This window comes from Ruditapes philippinarum, unplaced genomic scaffold (genome assembly GCF_026571515.1).
Source record: "Ruditapes philippinarum isolate M1 unplaced genomic scaffold, ASM2657151v2 ctg2356_1_1_1_1, whole genome shotgun sequence".
NCBI classification, from domain to species: Eukaryota; Metazoa; Mollusca; class Bivalvia; order Venerida; family Veneridae; genus Ruditapes; species Ruditapes philippinarum.
Genome location: NW_026858859.1, coordinates 48,511 through 66,817, shown reverse-complemented (window position 1 = coordinate 66,817; position 18,307 = coordinate 48,511). Strand labels below are relative to the sequence as shown.

Here is an 18,307-nt window from a genome sequence, read left to right as displayed (position 1 = left end):
AAACAAAAATGAGATAAAGTATAAGTTGCACTTGTTTGAAAGCACTAAAGTTTTATTTAAGTGACACTTATAAAAAATCCAATAGACTAAGAAAATGTTGCTACTTTGAACATCTATTTGCCTTCATTTAAGTTGGGAAGTAATCATTTGAACATATTTTATGCTGATTTGGATGATAAATGAATTACAATTTAATGAAATAATTGCATGATTTTCTATCAGGAAGGTATTGTTAGGATGGCATCATTATGTACAAGAAGAGTGGAAGGAGAAAGGATTGCTGGCAGAAAAAATGTCCAACTACCTCGCTGTCAAACATTGCTTTCAGAACTGGAAATTGGTAGGTTTATATTACATTTATCATTAAATGTTTTTTGAGGTGTGGTGGTACATGTATATTACTTTGAATGTTGTCAATAGTATCTCCATACAGTAGCATATTTCCAAGCAAAAACTCAAGAATTCCTTAGGCTACACTTATTTTTAGTGGAAAGGTTAATCTTGACTGGTAAATGATCTTATTGAATTTGACATTAGTAGGTCTATAATCAGTCACTGCACAAAAATCTTGTCCTATCAATAACTTGAGAAGCTTTGGCCTACAATCCTAAGATCTGTTGTGGAAGTTGATCATGACTAATAGATAACCCTTACTGATTTTGAGGTCAGTTGGTGAAAGGTCAAGGTCACTGTGATGTTGGCAACAAGTAGTTTGTCTAATCAAAAACTAAAGAATACTATGGCTTACAGTCCGTAGATTCGGTAGGAATGTTTGTCAATACTAAAAAAAAAATTAACTATCACAAATAAACAGTTAATGTTTATCAATGTAGAATCATAAAACCTTCATTTTTAAAGGCACATTTTGCCTTAGAAAACCATATTTTTCAATTCTCTTGAAATGTCAAGTATTTGTTAAATAATTATTTGATAATGGATTTAGAGCATACTAGATGTCTAACAACTGAAGAAAGTAATGCTGAATGTGAAGTCATGTGTCATAAATGTAGCAAAATGTAAACAAAGTAGTATTTTGACTTCCATACAAAATATTTATACCAATTGCCAACAGAGTAAAAGAAGCAACTATCTGACAAATGAGTAAATTTTTAGAACCAAATACAAAAAAGTGTGTGCTTAATAAAAATGATGGCATTTCTGAGGCATAATGGGCCTTTAATGAGAAAAAATAAATTAATTTAAAGGAAAATTTTACCTTTGAAATATGTATCAGTCAAGCATAGGTATAAGTTATTCAATAATGATAATCTTATTGGTTGAAGTTTCAAATGTTAGAGGCTTTGGAACATGTGACTTTTTACTGGTTATAAACATTCACTGCAAAAAAATATTAACTTAAAAAGTGTGGAATATAGTAGTTGGGCATACATGTTTCACTATAATCTCTTAAAGTTTTCCTATAACTGTAATGTAATATTTCAGGAGCTCCACTGAGATCAAGAAGTCTCAAAACATAAAGTTTTTAATTCTTACACAGATCAAGTGAAGCACTTAAATGAGAAATCTGAATTGATAAAAAATGAGAATGAACAATTTTTTAAGACACTTAATTTTGGGGTCTTTTACTTTAAAAATGGTTATTCTGGTAAATTGGGGGGAAAATTTGCACACAAGTTCTACAAATTATGGGAAAAAAATTTCCAGTCCCATCATGTCATTAAAGCTAAGTGGATTCCCTTTAAAAGTGCTTTTAAAGTTAGTTTCTGTCCCGTGTCATGAAATGCTCCAAAATGATCATGCTAAAGTGATCTTAAAGTAAATGACTTTTTTGTGTTGCAAAAGTTCTGTCATTGTGCACATACAATTTCACTGAGTTTACTCAAACCAAGTGTGAATACACTTTTTATGCCCCCACAATGTGGGAGCATATAGCGTTGCACTTGTCCGTCCGTCCGTCAGTCCGTCCGTACGTCCCGAAATCTTGTGAACGCAACTCCTCTTAAACCGGATGGCAGATTTTGCTTAAACTTACAGGGATGAACAACCTTAATGTGAAGATGGTAGTAAAGGAAGGAATTTTTGCTGTGACCAAATTTAACAGAATTATGGCCCTTTGTTGATTTTTTCACTAGATACTATGTAGAAATTTTGTGAACGCAACTCCTCTTAAACCGGATGGCAGATTTTGCTTAAACTTACAGGGATGAACAACCTTAATGTGTAGATGGTAGTAAAGGAAGGAATTTTTGCTGCAACCAAATTTAACAGAATTATGGCCCTTTGTTGATTTTTTCACTAGATACTATGTAGAAATTTTGTGAAAGCAACTCCTCTTAAACCGGATGGCAGATTTTGCTTAAACTTACAGGGATGAACAACCTTCAGGTGTAGATGGTAGTAAAGGAAGGAATTTTCGCTGCGACCAAATCTTACAGAATTATGGCCCTTTGTTGATTTTTTCACTATATACTATGTAGAAATTTTGTGAATGCAACTCCTCTTAAACCGGATGGCAGATTTTGCTTAAACTACCAGGGATGAACAACCTTAATGTGTAGATGGTAGTAAAGAAAGGAATTTTTGCTGCAACCAAATTTAACAGAATTATCGCCCTTTTTTGATTTTTTCATTATTTACTATGTAGAAATTTTGTGAATGCAACTCCTCTTAAACCGGATTGCAGATTTTGCTTAAACTTCCAGGGATTAACAACCTTGATGTGTAGATGGAAGTAAAGGAAGGACTTTTTGCTGCGACCAAATTTAACAGAATTATGGCCCTTTGTTGATTTTTAGTTTTCAACTTGTGGCACATGTAGTCCAAAAAATATTTGACCTAGAGTCATAAGATTGACAGAACAGTGGCGTGTGGGGGCATCCGTGTCCTATGGACACATTTCTAGTTTTTAATGAAATGATTCTTTCCCGGTGAAATGTTTTGTATATACATGTAAGGATTTTTTGTTTCCTTAAAGTTTACTATAATACTAGTAACCTTCTTGATAAGTATATCTTTAAGTACACCTAAGATGAAGTCTTTCTTTTAACTTTTACTGCAGTATTTTTAAAAACTAGTTAACTTGTTACCAATGATCACAAAATTATAATTAAAAGATGTTATATTACAGTATAAACATCACATGATAATAGAAGAACACAAGGCTAAAATGCATTATGAAATGAATACAAAACATAAGATTTTCCAAGCATGGCGGGATTATGCAAATGAAGAAAAAGTTGCATCCTGGGAGAAAGAAAGGAGAGCCAGGGAACATTTTAGGAGGTGATAATTTGCTTTATAATATATACTTCAGTACTTAACACTTACTTAATCAAAGTGTATAATAATATATTAGAAGATTAGATATTAAATTTCCTGTACTATAGAAGTAGAAATATTTTAAATCGCCATCAAAAATAAACTTGAACTTCTAGTTATTTATTTTTTTATTATACGTCGTTTGAAAAACAGGTTGTATTATAGTTTCCCCCTGGCGGGCTGCTTGGGGGGCAGCATCCAATTTTTTTCCGGAGCATATCTCTTGCATGCATTGAGGAATTTTAATGAAACTTCATAAAAATGTTCACCACTATGAGATGCTGTGTCGTGCACATGAACCAGGTCTCTTAGTCAAAGGTCACACTTAAGAGGTCATTGAAAAACGCTTGTCAGGAGCAAAACTTCTACATGCATGGAGGGATTTCAATATTACTTGGCACAAATTTTCACCATTGTGAGGCTTAGTGTCCCCTGCAAAATTTAGGTCCTTGCAGTCAAGATCACACATAGTTCAGAACAAAGTTCAGATAAAAATATAAAAATGTGTATTCCAACCATTTAGTAATCATTTATTGAGGATTTAAACACAAATGATCATTATCATAACTCCCGGTGTGAAACGTGATTAAGGTTAATATATGCAAGGTCAAGGTCACTAAAGATGATGGTCAAGGTCACTAAAGATAATAAAATATAGAGATTTTGTCCAGAGCATATCTCATACACATATGGAGGAATTCTAATGAAACTTCATACAAATGTTAATCTTTATAAGAAGCAGTGTCATACTCATGAACTAGGTCAAAGGTCAAGGTTACACTTAGAGGTCATTAAGGTCATTAAAAAACTTTTGTTTTGAGCAAAACTTTACATTTTTAGAGGGATTTCTATATAACTTGGCACAAATGTTTACCATTGTGAGGTGAAGTGTTGCGTACAAATTTAGGTCCTTGTGGTCAAGGTCACACATTGGGGTCAAAGTTCAGATAATGATATGAAAATGTGTATTCAGACCATTTTGTAATCATTTATTGAGGGATTTAAACACAAATGATCATTACCATAACTCCTGGTGTGAAACATGTAATTTAGGTTTATATATGGAAAGTCAAGGTCACTAAAGATGATAAAATATAGAAATTTTGTCCAGAGCATTTCTCCTTTACGCATGGTTGGATTCTAATGAAACTTCATAAAAATGTTCACCACTATAATAAGCAGTGTCATGTGTATGAACCAGATCTCTAGGTTTAAGATTAAGGTAACACTGAGAGGTCATTGCTTGTTGGCAGGCAAACTTCTACATTCATCGGGTGATTTTAATGTAACTTGGCACAAATGAGGCTTATTGTGCACATAATCCAGGTCCCTGCTACCAAAGTCAAGCTCACATAGGTCACATTTTTGTCCATATGATATTTTGCATGTAGTATTGCCTTGTAGACCTCTACAGTCAGATATTTATCATGCCCCTTGGGTCAATATTGGTCCCACCTAGGGGGTTTAATGTGTATAGACTTTTATAGGAAATCACATAGAGTCTTTTTGTTTTAAACTACAATGCCCTGAGGTAATATATTTGGCATGTAGCATTACCTAGTTGACCTCAACAAATCTGATATAAATGTCCTTATGGTTCATATTGGCCCCGCCCAGGGGTCCATCAGGTAATATAGACTTATTTAACGAAACACATTTAAATCTTATTGTGAGAAACTAAAATGCCCAGACCTTACATTTGGCATGTGGTGTTGCCTTGTGGACTTCAACAAACTGATATTTAAAATGTTCAAAACACTTTTTGTTTGAAACTACATTACCCAGAGCTTTGAATATTTGCTATGTAGCAATGCTTAGTGGATCTTTATAAAAGTTATGTAAGCATAAGCTTGGGGTAGAGATTAGCCCCATCCTAGGGGTCACTTAGTTTACATATACTTATATGATACATGTGTACTTATATATATTAAAAATGTACTACTCATAAACTTCAAAGTCCAGTGCCAAGATATTTAACATCAGTTTTTAGTCTTCTGTATGTAACAATGCTGTAAACTGTGTCTGTTTTCCTATATTTTAGATTGTTGTTAAAAAGATATTTACATGCATGGAGAACACTCCCTGAAGAAATAGAAAAAGAAAAGTTGCGAGAAAGAAGGCGAGCAGAATTACGTCAAAAAGTGGCATCAATTTTGCCTGATTTTGAACCATCTGTGTCAGTTGATGCTAGTACAGATTTTCATAAATGATTATGCATTTTTAGCTCAACTATTCGAAGAATATGAGAGCTATTGTAGTCGCCCCGGCGTCGGCGTCTGCGTTGGTTAAAGTTTTTTGTAAATTCAAATATCTCAATTATTACTTGAGATATTCAATTGAAACTTACAATACTTATTTATAGTAACAATGTACATCAGTTTGACAAGTTGGATAACTCTGCCTACAATATTGACAGAATTATGCCTCTTTTTAACTTAGAAATTTTGTTAAAGTTTTTTGTAAAGTCAAATATCTCAATTTTTGCTTGAGATATTCAGTTGAAATTTACAATACTTATTTATAGTAACAATGTACATCAGATTGACAAGTTGGATAACTCTGCCTATTTACAGAATTATGCCCCTTTTTAATTAGAAATTTTGGTTAAAGTTTTTTTGTAAAGTCAAATATCTCAATTATTGCTTGAGATATTCAATTGAAATTTACAATACTTTTTTATAGTAACAATGTACATCAGTTTGCAAAATTGCATAACTCTGCCTGTAATATTTGCAGAATTATTTGCCCCTTTGAAACTTAGAAATTTTGGTTAAAGCCCAACTTAAAGGTTAAAGGTCTTCAAAGATATTTACTTGAAACTTTACACATGTACTTAGGGTCATAATTGGAGAGTCATAATTGTATGTCACTGACCAAGTTCCATAACTCTACTCGCATTTAGGCTGATTCATCTCCCCTTTTCTACTTAGTCTCTTGATTAATGTTTACATGCAAGTTTTACATATCTCAATAACTATTAAAGATATTTATTTAAAACTTCACATATGCATTTAGAATCATAATTATAGGTCACTGACCAAGATCCATAATTCTATCTTGCATTTAGGCTGATTTTTCTCCCCTTTTGCAACTTAGAGATTCATGGTAAAGTTTATGTTATCTCCATAACTACTGAAGAGTTTGTGCCTTTTTTGGGACATTTTTATGCATTCATAATAATAAAGCAGTGATTTACTTGATAAAACATCCTAATAACAAGCCTTTGTACCTTTTCGGTCAATTTTATGTATTCATAGGTAATTAGCATTATTATACTCAATAAAACACCTTTGTGACAACTTTTTGAATAGTCGAGCCAATACTGTCCTCCGACAGTTCTTGTTATTTTCATTGTGTTTGCCAAATGAAATGTTGATAGTAACAAATATTGTTACATGATGAAGAAAAATATGTACAATATGTATGTTGCATTTTACTTGACAATGATGTTTTTAAATTTAATGTAACTAAAAAAAAAATAAAGCATATATGAAAATAAATGGTTGTGTCGACATTCCGTTCTCCTTGTTACAGTGTTGAAGTGTTAGTAATACAATTTAGTTTATGTGTGTCTCTCTCTCATTATTATGATAGAGAGGTAACAGTATACACAAGGATGAATGATTTTTACTAACACCATTTAAATGCTATTAGTTTTATTAGGCAATAATGTTAATGTACATGTACTTATTCTGAAAGTTCAAAAGAAAGGAGGTATTGTTATACCCACTCTTCAATCAATGTGGGCTTGGTTATCCTTTTAGTTTATGGTTACCAACATCAATTGTAACATAACATTGACACATCATAAGTGGATTTACCTTGAAAGGTTAAACCAGCACAACCATTTTCAGGTCAAATGATCAAAGTTACAGGTAATTGTAATAACAAAATAAGCTATTGAATCAAAATGCATTGGCCAAGGGACTTTAAACTTTATATTTGGATGCACTGCTGTTTTAATAGGGACATGATTGTGATCCCCTACCTTTGGGTCAAGTTAGGGGCATTTGGGTCGAGGTCAAAATCACCAGTGCCAAAAAAGAAAAATATTTTTACACTTTTGCACATACAATCTCATTGGTTGACAGATGTCTTTCATATACTTTGTAGGATCATAACTTTGGTGTTTCTCCCGCTTTTATAGGAGTTAGGGATCAGTGGGGTCAAGGTTATGGTGCTAAAAAAAGATTCTTACACATTTGCTCTTACAGCCTTTATTCATTGACTTTGTTACTGACAAGAATCTAGGCCAGGGGTATTTGATTTACCAAACAAGTGATGAAACTATACAGGAATGATCCTTGGATAGTTTTCTATAAAACTGCTCAATGGTTATAGTTTGCTGAACAGATAAAAAAAATGAGAATGAAGAGCTAAAAATAGAAAATCCTTGAAACAACATTCTCTTAACTACATGTATTTGTTTAGCGCGGAGGAAGGTAGTCTAGTACTGGTGTAACTCTCCAGGAACGATGGTTAGGAAACTACCCGCCTATATGACTGAAATACTGTTGGGAAAAGGCGTAAAATGAAACAAACAAACAAACAAACATGTATTTGGTCGATTTTGAAACTATACGTAAAGGGTCTTTGGATGGTTACGGTCTGCTGATCAAGATTGCCGCTAGAGCTAAAAATAAGAACCAATTAGAAGTTTTGTTTAGTGTAAAGATACTTTGTGAAGAGTCCATTACGTATAATAATGTGAAAGATACAAAGATTCAACGAATTTATTGTTTTAATACACCAACCCCTGCACACTAAAAATTGTAAAATTGATGTTTCTACCAATTTCTTAATATTTCAATATTGTTGAATCATCTTATTAGGTGAGCGATTAAGGGCCATCCTTACCCTCTTGTTTTTTCCATCGGTTTGGTTTTACGTCGCACCGACGCTGTATGGCAACTTTCCAGCTTTACTGGTAGAGATTGACCTCCGATGCCCCTCGATGCATTATTTCAGGTTCGAAAAGGCATCGATCTGAGTAGACGCAAGCTACATGTAGCCGGATAGATTCATTACATGAAATAATTCAAAGTGCCTGGCGGTACTCAAACCCTCAACGATGAGGGGCAAGTGGTTTTAACTGAACGACGTTAGTTATAACTATGTCACGGATAATTATATAAGCAAAATAATAATTTCTCTGTTTAATATAGCCAACTCTCTGGACACGCAAAATTTCTTGTATAAGGAGTTCCTTGTAAGCATATATGAAGCTTTTTTTAGAGAATTAAATCATTTATAACCAACTAAATGATTATCATCATCTTTCATTTCTGATTAAGATTTATACAATATATTTTTACAACTCGGAGTTTATGATTGACATCTCATTTCCATTTGTTATATAAAGAAAATACTGAAAGAAACCATATATGACACTAACATGCTGTACCAGAGACATAGATAACAGAGACATAGATAACAGGGATGGGCAACTTCCTATCCAGTTAAAATATCACGCGTGCCTGCTAAACGTAAAACTTGTAGCAGGTAAAACTTATTAGCCAGATATCAAAATCAGTAAAATAATACATTTTCTGAAAGCTTATGCATTTGTCTATGGCTGCAGGTAAAAATATTTACAGTTCCCATTTAAATAAATGTTACATCATTTTTCAAAGAGAACCACTATATAATAATTTTTATTACAAAACTATTCATATGACAATAAAAAACTGGCTCAGTGGGTATGTTCTGCCATGTTTATCTAAGTGAAAGGTATGGAAAGTTACCAATATTTTAACATGCAGCAATAGATAAAAGATTTACCTTTCAAATGGTATATAATATTAAAGGATAAATTGTACGTCCATTAGGTTTTATTTGCTACAAAATGCCTAATTTTTTACTTTTTGATAGGCACGAGTGTTATCTATGTCTCTGGTTTAACTACAAGACTAGTATTTATAAAAATAAGCCACCTAAAATGAATAGCAATATCTTTTAAGTACTAGAACATGTATATAAGTGTGAACATGATTTGCGTAGATGAATATCAATCTTTAATTTCGGATGTTTAACTGGAATGTAGGACACAAACCCACATGTCTTTAGATGAGACGAACTTACATGTAGTTAAAATATCTTTACCAACAGTTAATCTATTAACCCTTGTCCGTCCGATCCCAAGGAGGACCAACCTCGTGGTTCACCGGAATGTTCATCGGTTAAAATAATACGCTGGTTTCCGGGAACACAAGTCATGTTGTTTTAACTCCCTTATGAGGTCGATATATTGAACGGTTTTATAATTTTGAGTTATTTTGTTAAATATTAACTATTGTTGTAAAACAATGAATGAAATGCTATTCCTGTTACCCATTCCTGCATTGTCATTTGATGCAGTCTTTTTCTGAGAATTCTTTGTTGTCGTTGGTTGGGGTGTGTCAAACATTCAACGCGAGGATAAAGAAAAATGACTGAAAATAAGATCAAAACACTGTACAATCCGAATTCTTAATCTGTACCATACACATGGATCAATATTTTGGCAATCGGTAGCAGATGAAGGGAATTGTTGTCAAAATGCATGTTGTGATCCGTGTATTCTTTATCCATCATTACATTCGATGCTATAGAGCAAAATACTGATAAGGACTTATAATAAAACCTATATTAATATATTCCATATGTTTATGCCGCCATCAGAAAAAAAGAAATATGAGTCCCCTTAAAAATATACTATAAGTTAAGTTAATCTTAACATATAGTATATTTTTAAGGGGGCTCAAATTTAACTTTTTTTGGTTTTTGACACATTTAAGATGAACACAGAGGCTTTTTATCAATGTGGTCATATTTTCTTCCAAAGTCCGATACTCGTGCCTGTGGCCATCAGCGTATGCATTAAATAGTTGATAACATAGGTGGAAAACCAGTTATAGTTGACGACGGGACGACAAGAGAGTGGTCTCCCATACAGAATGCGGAGTACGGGCACCTCCTAAAAATAGAAAATGATGGTGTAAAATGGTGCATTTCAGGCACTCAAAATATTTTCAACATAAACTGAAACTGAGAATATCTGCCAGTAAACTTTAGGATCATTTTCAGAGTTAGTATTGTCCCAAAACACTATAGCTACTACGTGTTCTATGTCACTGTAATTGTAGTGTAAGCATTCGTGGTTTGTTTGGGTTTTTAATGATAACGATGCTTTTTGACAAATCTCATTTGAATTTATTTTCATTAATTGGTCAAATAAACTGAATTAGTAGAAAATCTTTGCAACGGTAAAAAAAATTCTCAACTTTTGAAGTTTGAACTGAATTTTTCGCAAACACTAATATTATTTAATTTTCCACGGTAATCATACAGCGTCCAATACCGACGTCGTTCATGACACTTGTATACAAATGATTTACTGCAATCATCATGTCTATAGCTAGGTCGTCATTCTCGCGAATGATCATGCATAGTAAACAATTTCTTGGAAATAAGTGTAATGCATAATGTGTTAATTCACTTTTCTGCTCACCTAAGCACAAGGTGTTCATGTGTATCATATACTCGGGTGTAGCCTGGGATTCAGGTGTTGATATTTTTTGCTTATTCATAACATACGCGCTATTTCATACTCGATCGTGTTTTGATAATATCAAAGAACAGAATCACATAAAAAAATATCAGACTGGAACCCAGGCAAACTCAGGTGATTAAGGGCCACTACGACCCTCTTGTTTAATTTACTTGCCTTGTAGTTTTAAGTCGTTTTCGCATTTCGGCTAATATTTTGCAAAGTGTTGTGTTCACTGATATGCATGGTGCTGGTTTTAAAAAATTAAACACCACTTAACATATAGAACCTGTTCTATTTACCTAGAACTTTTAATATATTATAACGAGGTAAGAAAACTAAAAATGTAGCCAAGTGGAAACTGTTTCATAAAAATGATGGGAATCACTAGAAAATATCTTATCTTGATTTTAACAAGTTTTACACCCGCAATAGTAGCACCGACTGCAGTCCTGTTTTCAAGCACACTTAAAATCAGAGATGTAGATGTTATCTATGTCTCTGTTAAAATGTATCATATGTACGTACGATGCTGAAACGAGTACGATATAACTGATAAGCTCCCGCTTGCTATACAGTATCATATTACCACCTGTCTACGTAGCTTCTACACACCGCGGTCACAAACACAAAGATTTGCTCTAGTATTTAAATAACAGGAAATCAGAACATTTTTTTCTGGAATTATGTTTGATGTGGATAAACACCCATAACACAACGGTATGTTATTACTTTACCTACTATATGTCTAAACTGTTATTAATTGTACAGACCGTTTGATGTCTTTGAACTGTGTACGTACATGTATAAAACAAGAAGTGTTTATATCTATTAAACGTATGTTGTTCGAACTGCTACTTTCTTATTTTAAGAGATACCCATGGTTACAAGGTAAGAATTAGAAACTTTCTACCAAGATATCTCGTTGATAATTATGATGTATAAATGCTCATCAAGCTGCTGTAGTACTGATGATTTCCACACTCCTCTCCTTTATTTAATTACACACGTCTGTGTATATAAATATTTGTCTGTAAATATCTGTTTACGATAGATATAATATATCTTGTGGCTGATTGCCGTTTTATTTATCACTATTATCTTCGATCAGTAGCTGCCCTCGTGGGTATGTGGTAACATTCCTCGCTTCATCATTCAGTGTGTGAAAATACCACGCGTAACCTTCAAAATATGTAGATACGAAATGCAATAAAAACATGTAAAACACTTAAGAAAAAATATCAAGCAAAAATTATTTGCTGAAATAAGGAAAGATTCGTTTGTTTGACAAGGGAGCGCTTTTCACGAGCTTCGTTAACACATTTGGTGTAAAATATGATTTTCTGTACTTTAATCTGACCCGGTAGCCTAGCATTAATTAAGATCATGGGAATTTTACGAATCCTCGTCAATCCTCGTTAAAAGTATATAAGGTTTCAATAAGATTCGAACTCCCTCTAGCCGTCCGGTTAGCTCAATAGGCCATTCTCAGCATTGCCATTTTCACTCAACTTCATGATATTTATTTATTTATTTATTTACTGGCTGTCAATGTGTACTACACACCTCATTACGGAGAAGTACACCACAGCTATGCACTTTACCTTTACGAAATTAATATCTGTTTCACTTTATTGTAAATTTATATTTGAATAAAAAGTCAGAGTGACAGCAAATACACTACATACCAACTTGAATGGCTGTTTTATTGTTGTCACGGAAATAGAGGATATTCAAGTTTTTTCTCTAAATACAGCATTTATTTTCATCGAGTGGTATGAAAATAAATATTTCATGAGTGGCGGTAGTCACGAGTGAAATGTGATCATTTTCATACCACAAGATGAAAGTATATCCTGTATTTATAGAAAAAAATGAATTTTCTGTTTATTATATATACATTTCTTCTATTTTGACATTACAATTTGAAAGAATTTTCCTTAATTTTTGCAGAATTAGAAGAAAGTAGTCCGACATGCACCAGTGAAAATACGGAAAATATGTTTCACTGCAGTGGAAAAAAAATATTTTTTTACAGTGAAAATACGGAAAAAGAAAATACGCGTTTTATTTCATCAATATTTCTCAATATTTCATTAATAAGTATTTCATATTTGCACATTTATGCTAAATTTTTAATTTATAACTCGTTTTATTTTTAATTAGAAACAACACGAGTTAAATGTAATAATTAACAGCCGAAGAGAGATATACGTCATCCTTAAATTCCAGTTGAAAGTTTAATTCACATAACCTGACGGAATAATTTAATTACGCCTCGAACGCCTCTAACAAAATGCGTACAGCAAATTCCACATATCAAGATACAAATCAGTAGATACGATTTACACGTGCTAAATGCCAGTTTTGTTTAATCATCGTGTAACAGAGAATTCCTGTAGGAATTATCCTGAACTCGCTATTAGGATGTACTTACTTTCCCTGTTCTCTAACAGGTGTTCCTAACTAACGTAAGGAAACAAATATGAGATTATTGTTTGCTCCCGTACACCTGTTGCAATGATTTAGGGGCAGTGGTGGCGTAATGATTAAGTTGTCTACCCCTAAGGCCGGTACTGCCTGGAACCTAGAAGCGGACTAGAGAGTGATTAATTAGATTTCATTGTTTCACTAGCTTTAGTTTTCTACAGAAAAAAATCCTGTTTTACAAGTGGCGTCCCCTCGCCAAACTGAACAGCAGTGTTTACATGAATGGCAAGGAACTTTATAAGCCGCTCTTTAACATTTTTGTTTTTCATATGATGCGGCAATAATTGACAAAAAAATGTTAACGTCATGTCATTGTAACAGGTACGCTGAAGACCTTAAACTAGGTGTTGCCAGTAAAACGTTAAAATATAAAGTAAAACTCGGTATTAAACTTACCGGTTACAGCGAAAAACGAACTGAAAGCCATATTTACGACGAATGGTCCACAGCCGCAGCGATGGACCCGCCATTTCTGCGAAAGCTATTGTTGTTGTTTTTTAACATGATGGCACTGGAAGTATTTTTTACAGTTATGTACCATTTGATGATGGTCTGGGCTTAAGTGCAAAATTTCAGATCATTTCGTTCACTCCGTTTTTCCAAATGTGAAAAGCGAAATGTGTTTAAACACTTAAAGCTAAAATCGGACTAAGAATAGCGCAAAATACTATTCTTAAATTAATTCCATGTCCATGCACTAATGTATTTCTTCATGCTTTTGCATATCTTTATGTGTTAAGTGACGCAGTTGATCTGTTAGGATTACATTTTAGGCTTTTGTATCCTTTAACTACTGCAGAAGTCAACTTGCAAATTCTATTTTTATCTCTTTATTTCAGATGAGAATTGCAAATTTGAGTTTTGTTTTATTACTTCTGTGCACATGTGCGGCTGTGAATCTGCTGTTTTACACTTTGCAAAATATCCCATTAGAAGATAATCAGACAGAACAGTTTATTGTCCTCAAACCTGAGGAAGAAACATCTAGTAGGACGTCACTGTCAGGTAATTTTATCATTAAACATCTAGTAGGACGTCACTGACAGGTAATTTTATCATGAAACATCTAGTAGGACGTCACTGTCAGGTAATTTTATTAAGAAACATATAGTAAAACGTCTCTGTCAGGTAATTTTATCATGAAACATCTAGTAGGATGTCACTGTCAGGTAATTTTATCAAGAAAGATCTAGTAGGACGACTCTGCCAGGTAATTTTATCAAGAAACATCTAGTAGGACGTCACTGTCAGGTAATTTTATCATGAAACATCTAGTAGGATGTCACTGTCAGGTAATTTTATCATGAAACATCTAGTAGGACGTCACTGTCAGGTAATTTTATCATGAAACATCAAGTAGGATGTCACTGTTAGGTAATTTTATCATAAAACATCTAGTAGGACCTGTCAGGTAATTTTATCAAGAAACATCTAGTAAGACGTCTCTGTCAGGTAATTTTATCATGAAACATCTAGTAGGACGTCACTGTCAGGTAATTTTATCAAGAAACATATAGTAAGACGTCTCTGTCAGGTAATTTTATCATGAAACATCTAGTAGGATGTCAGTGTCAGGTAATTTTACCATGAAACATCTAGTAGGACGACCCTGCCAGGTAATTTTATAATGAAACATGTAGTAGGACGTCACTGTCAGGTATTTTTACCATGAAACATCTAGTAGGATGTCACTGTCAGGTAATTTTATTCATTAAACCTCTAGTAGGATGTCAATGTCAGGAAATGTTATTATTAAACGTCTAGTAGGACGTCATTGTCAGGTAAATTTATCATGAAACATCTAGTAGGATGTCACCGTCAGGTAATTTTATCAAGAAACATCTAGTAGGACGTCAATGTCAGGTAATTTTATCATGAAACATCTAGTAGGATGTCACTGTCAGGTAATTTTATCATTAAACATCTAGTAGGATGTCAACGTCAGGTAATTTTATCATTAAACATCAAGTAGGACGTCAATGTCAGGTAAATTTATCATGAAACATCTAGTAGGACGTCAATGTCAGGTAATTTTATCATTAAACATCTAGTAGGATGTCAACGTCAGGTAATTTTATCATTAAACATCAAGTAGGACGTCAATGTCAGGTAATTGTATCATGAAACATCTAGTAGGACGTCAATGTCAGGTAATTTTATCATGAAACATCTAGTAGGACGTCAATGTCAGGTAATTTTATCAAGAAACATCTAGTAGGACGTCATTGTCAGGTAATTTTATCAAGAAACATCTAGTAGGATGTCAACGTCTGGTAATTTTATCATTAAACATCAAGTAGGACGTCATTGTCACGTAATTTATTATTAAACATCTAGAAGGATGTCAATGTCAGGTAATTTTACCATGAAACATCTAGTAGGACGACCCTGCCAGGTAATTTTATAATGAAACATCAAGTAGGACGTCATTGTCACGTAATTTATTATTAAACAGCTAGTAGGATGTCAGTGTCAGGTAATTTTACCATGAAACATCTAGTAGGACGACCCTGCCAGGTAATTTTATAATGAAACATCTAGTAGGACGTCAATGTCAGGTAATTTTATCATGAAACATCTAGTAGGACGACCCTGCCAGGTAATTTTATCATGAAACATCCTACTAGGATGTCAATGTCAGGTAATTTTATCATGAAACATCTAGTAGGACGACCCTGCCAGGTAATTTTATCAAGAAACATCTAGTAGGACGTCAATGTCAGGTAATTTTATCAAGAAACATCTAGTAGGACGACTCTGTCAGGTAATTTTGTCATAAAACATCTAGTAGGACGTCAATGTCAGGTAATTGTATCGTTAAACATCTAGTAGGATGTCAACGTCAGGTAAAATTATCATTAAACATCAAGTAGGACGTCATTGTCACGTAATTTATTATTAAACATCTAGTAGGATGTCAATGTCAGGTAATTTTACCATGAAACATCTAGTAGGACGACCCTGTCAGGTAATTTTATAATGAAACATCATGTAGGACGTCATTGTCACGTAATTTATTATTAAACATCTAGTAGGATGTCAATGTCAGGTCATTTTATAATGAAACATCTAGTATGACGTCAGTGTCGGATAATTTTGTCATGAAACATCTAGAAGGACGTCAGTGTCAGGTAATTTTATGTCAGTAGGACGTCACTATCCGGTGGTATTATCATGAAACATCTAACAGAACTTTTATGTCAGGTAATTTTATTGTAAAACATCTTGCAGGACGTCACTGTCAGGTGGTATTATTATGAAACTTCTAGTAGGACTTCTATGTCAGGTGGTTTTATCGAGACACATCTAGAAGGACCTTGCTAACAGGTAATTTTATCAGTATATTTTTATGCTTCCCTGTGAGGTATAAATTCATCTTCACTCGTTGATGGTATACGGATAAGGTTTGTAGAAAACTTCTTGTTTGAAACAATAACTATGGTACATAAATAAGTATTTAATTGGGTAATTTTCATACAAGGATTATTGTGGAGGCTAAAGTCTAAAAATAAAAGCTGTTTTTAAATTGTCCTCCATAACCTTAAAGGTTTTGTCGCTTCTTGTATTGGCTATAAATGTGTATTAGTCATTTTTATGCCAAATAAAGAATATGTTATGCTATGTCATGTTAAAAATAAAACCCCTTTGTATTGATTTTTCCACGTGTACACTTGGTGTGTACAATGTACAGGTGTTTCAACATTTACTTAATTGTTTCTTCAGATGAAGCAACTGTCCGGGGTAGAATACAAGGAATTTCACGCACAGAAAACCAGTTGAAAGGGACACGGACAAAAAGCTCATTCAGAAAACCCAACAATGTTAGCCAAGACAAAAATGGTCCAATCTTCAGTTTTACAGTGAACAATTACACTGTCTGTGAACGGAAGCTCTTTAATGAGACTGAACAATGGAATCTGATTGTGATTGTCGTTAGTAAAATAGACAATTTTATACGAAGAAATGCAATTAGGAATACGTGGGCATCTGAACAACGAAAAATGAACGTGTTAGTATTATTTCATGTTGGTTTAAGTAAAGATATAAGTGTGAATGAACAAGTGAGAAAAGAAGCGGAACTTTACAACGATATTATCCAGGTTGAATTAATCGACGATTATAAAGTTTTAACTCTAAAATCAATATCAATGCTTCAGTGGCTAACTGATTACTGTTCAAATTCTAAATTTTATTTGAAGTCGGACGATGACATGTATATTAATGTTCAAAACACCGTGCAAGAATTCATACAACGTCAAGAGGAGCGTTTCTTTCTCTGTCATGTGTTTGAGAAAGCACCACCAATTAGAGATCAATTTTCAAAATGGTATGTATCGAAGGATGAATTTTCTGATCATTTTTATCCGACCTATTGTTCAGGTACAGCTTACGGATTTTCATCATCTATTTTATCTGACTTATACAGATCGGCTGTGCACACAAAACTTTTTCGCATGGAGGATGTTTTCATAAGCGGTATTGTTGCGGAAAATATAAATACACGTCATATACATAGTTGGGGTTTTTCCTTTACAAAGAGGCAACCGACCGGATGTGCATTTCAAAATGTCTCCAGTGGTCATGAAGTCACAGTGAAACAAATGTATATGATATATGCTCAACTGAACAATAAAGAAATTGACTGTGAAACAAAACAAAATGTGTACTTGTTAAAAGTCGAGCGTGAGGATTGATAATTGCAACAAGTTACCAAAAGAATCAACCACTAGTAGAATCAATGGTGGCTACAATAAGCCAACGGTAGGATCGAAGGTCACTGCAATGACCCAACAACAGAATCAGACAAAGGTTGCTACCGTTTAATCAACGGTCGCTACAATAAACAAACAGTAGAATCAGCGCGGTCGCTACGATAAACAAACAGTGGAATCAACGGTCGCTACAATAAACAAACAGTGGAATCAACGGTCGCTACAATAAACAAACAGTGGAATCAACGGTCGCTACAATCAACAAACAGTGGAATCAACGGTCGCTACAATAAACAAA

The 18,307-nt window shown here is 33.6% G+C and overlaps 2 protein-coding genes across 2 annotated transcripts in view; both read left to right on the top strand.

Moving 5' to 3' along the window:
• Positions 1-6,794, top strand: part of LOC132754506 (coiled-coil domain-containing protein 191-like) — a 44,992-nt gene extending 38,198 nt beyond the window's left edge. The window contains exons 17-19 of the mRNA XM_060745146.1: positions 223-340; positions 3,089-3,243; positions 5,321-6,794. Of these exons, the coding sequence (XP_060601129.1) occupies positions 223-340; positions 3,089-3,243; positions 5,321-5,489 (442 nt within the window). The 3' untranslated portion in view covers positions 5,490-6,794. The remainder of the gene's footprint in view (positions 1-222; positions 341-3,088; positions 3,244-5,320) is intronic.
• Positions 6,795-11,377: 4,583 nt separating this feature from the next.
• LOC132754502 (beta-1,3-galactosyltransferase 1-like) lies at positions 11,378-18,141 on the top strand. The gene is made up of 3 exons (XM_060745138.1): positions 11,378-11,527; positions 14,137-14,302; positions 17,021-18,141. The coding sequence occupies exons 1-3, from the start codon at positions 11,501-11,503 to the stop codon at positions 17,989-17,991; spliced, it is 1,164 nt and encodes a 387-aa protein (XP_060601121.1). The 5' UTR covers positions 11,378-11,500; the 3' UTR covers positions 17,992-18,141.
• The last annotated feature ends 166 nt before the right edge of the window (positions 18,142-18,307 follow it).

Coding starts and splice junctions, on each gene's coding strand:
- LOC132754502 (XM_060745138.1), top strand. CDS start 11,501: ATGTGGATAAACACCCATAACACAACG. Junction 11,528..14,136: donor TAAACACCCATAACACAACG/GTATGTTATTAC, acceptor TCTTTATTTCAG/ATGAGAATTGCAAATTTGAG. Junction 14,303..17,020: donor TAGTAGGACGTCACTGTCAG/GTAATTTTATCA, acceptor TTGTTTCTTCAG/ATGAAGCAACTGTCCGGGGT.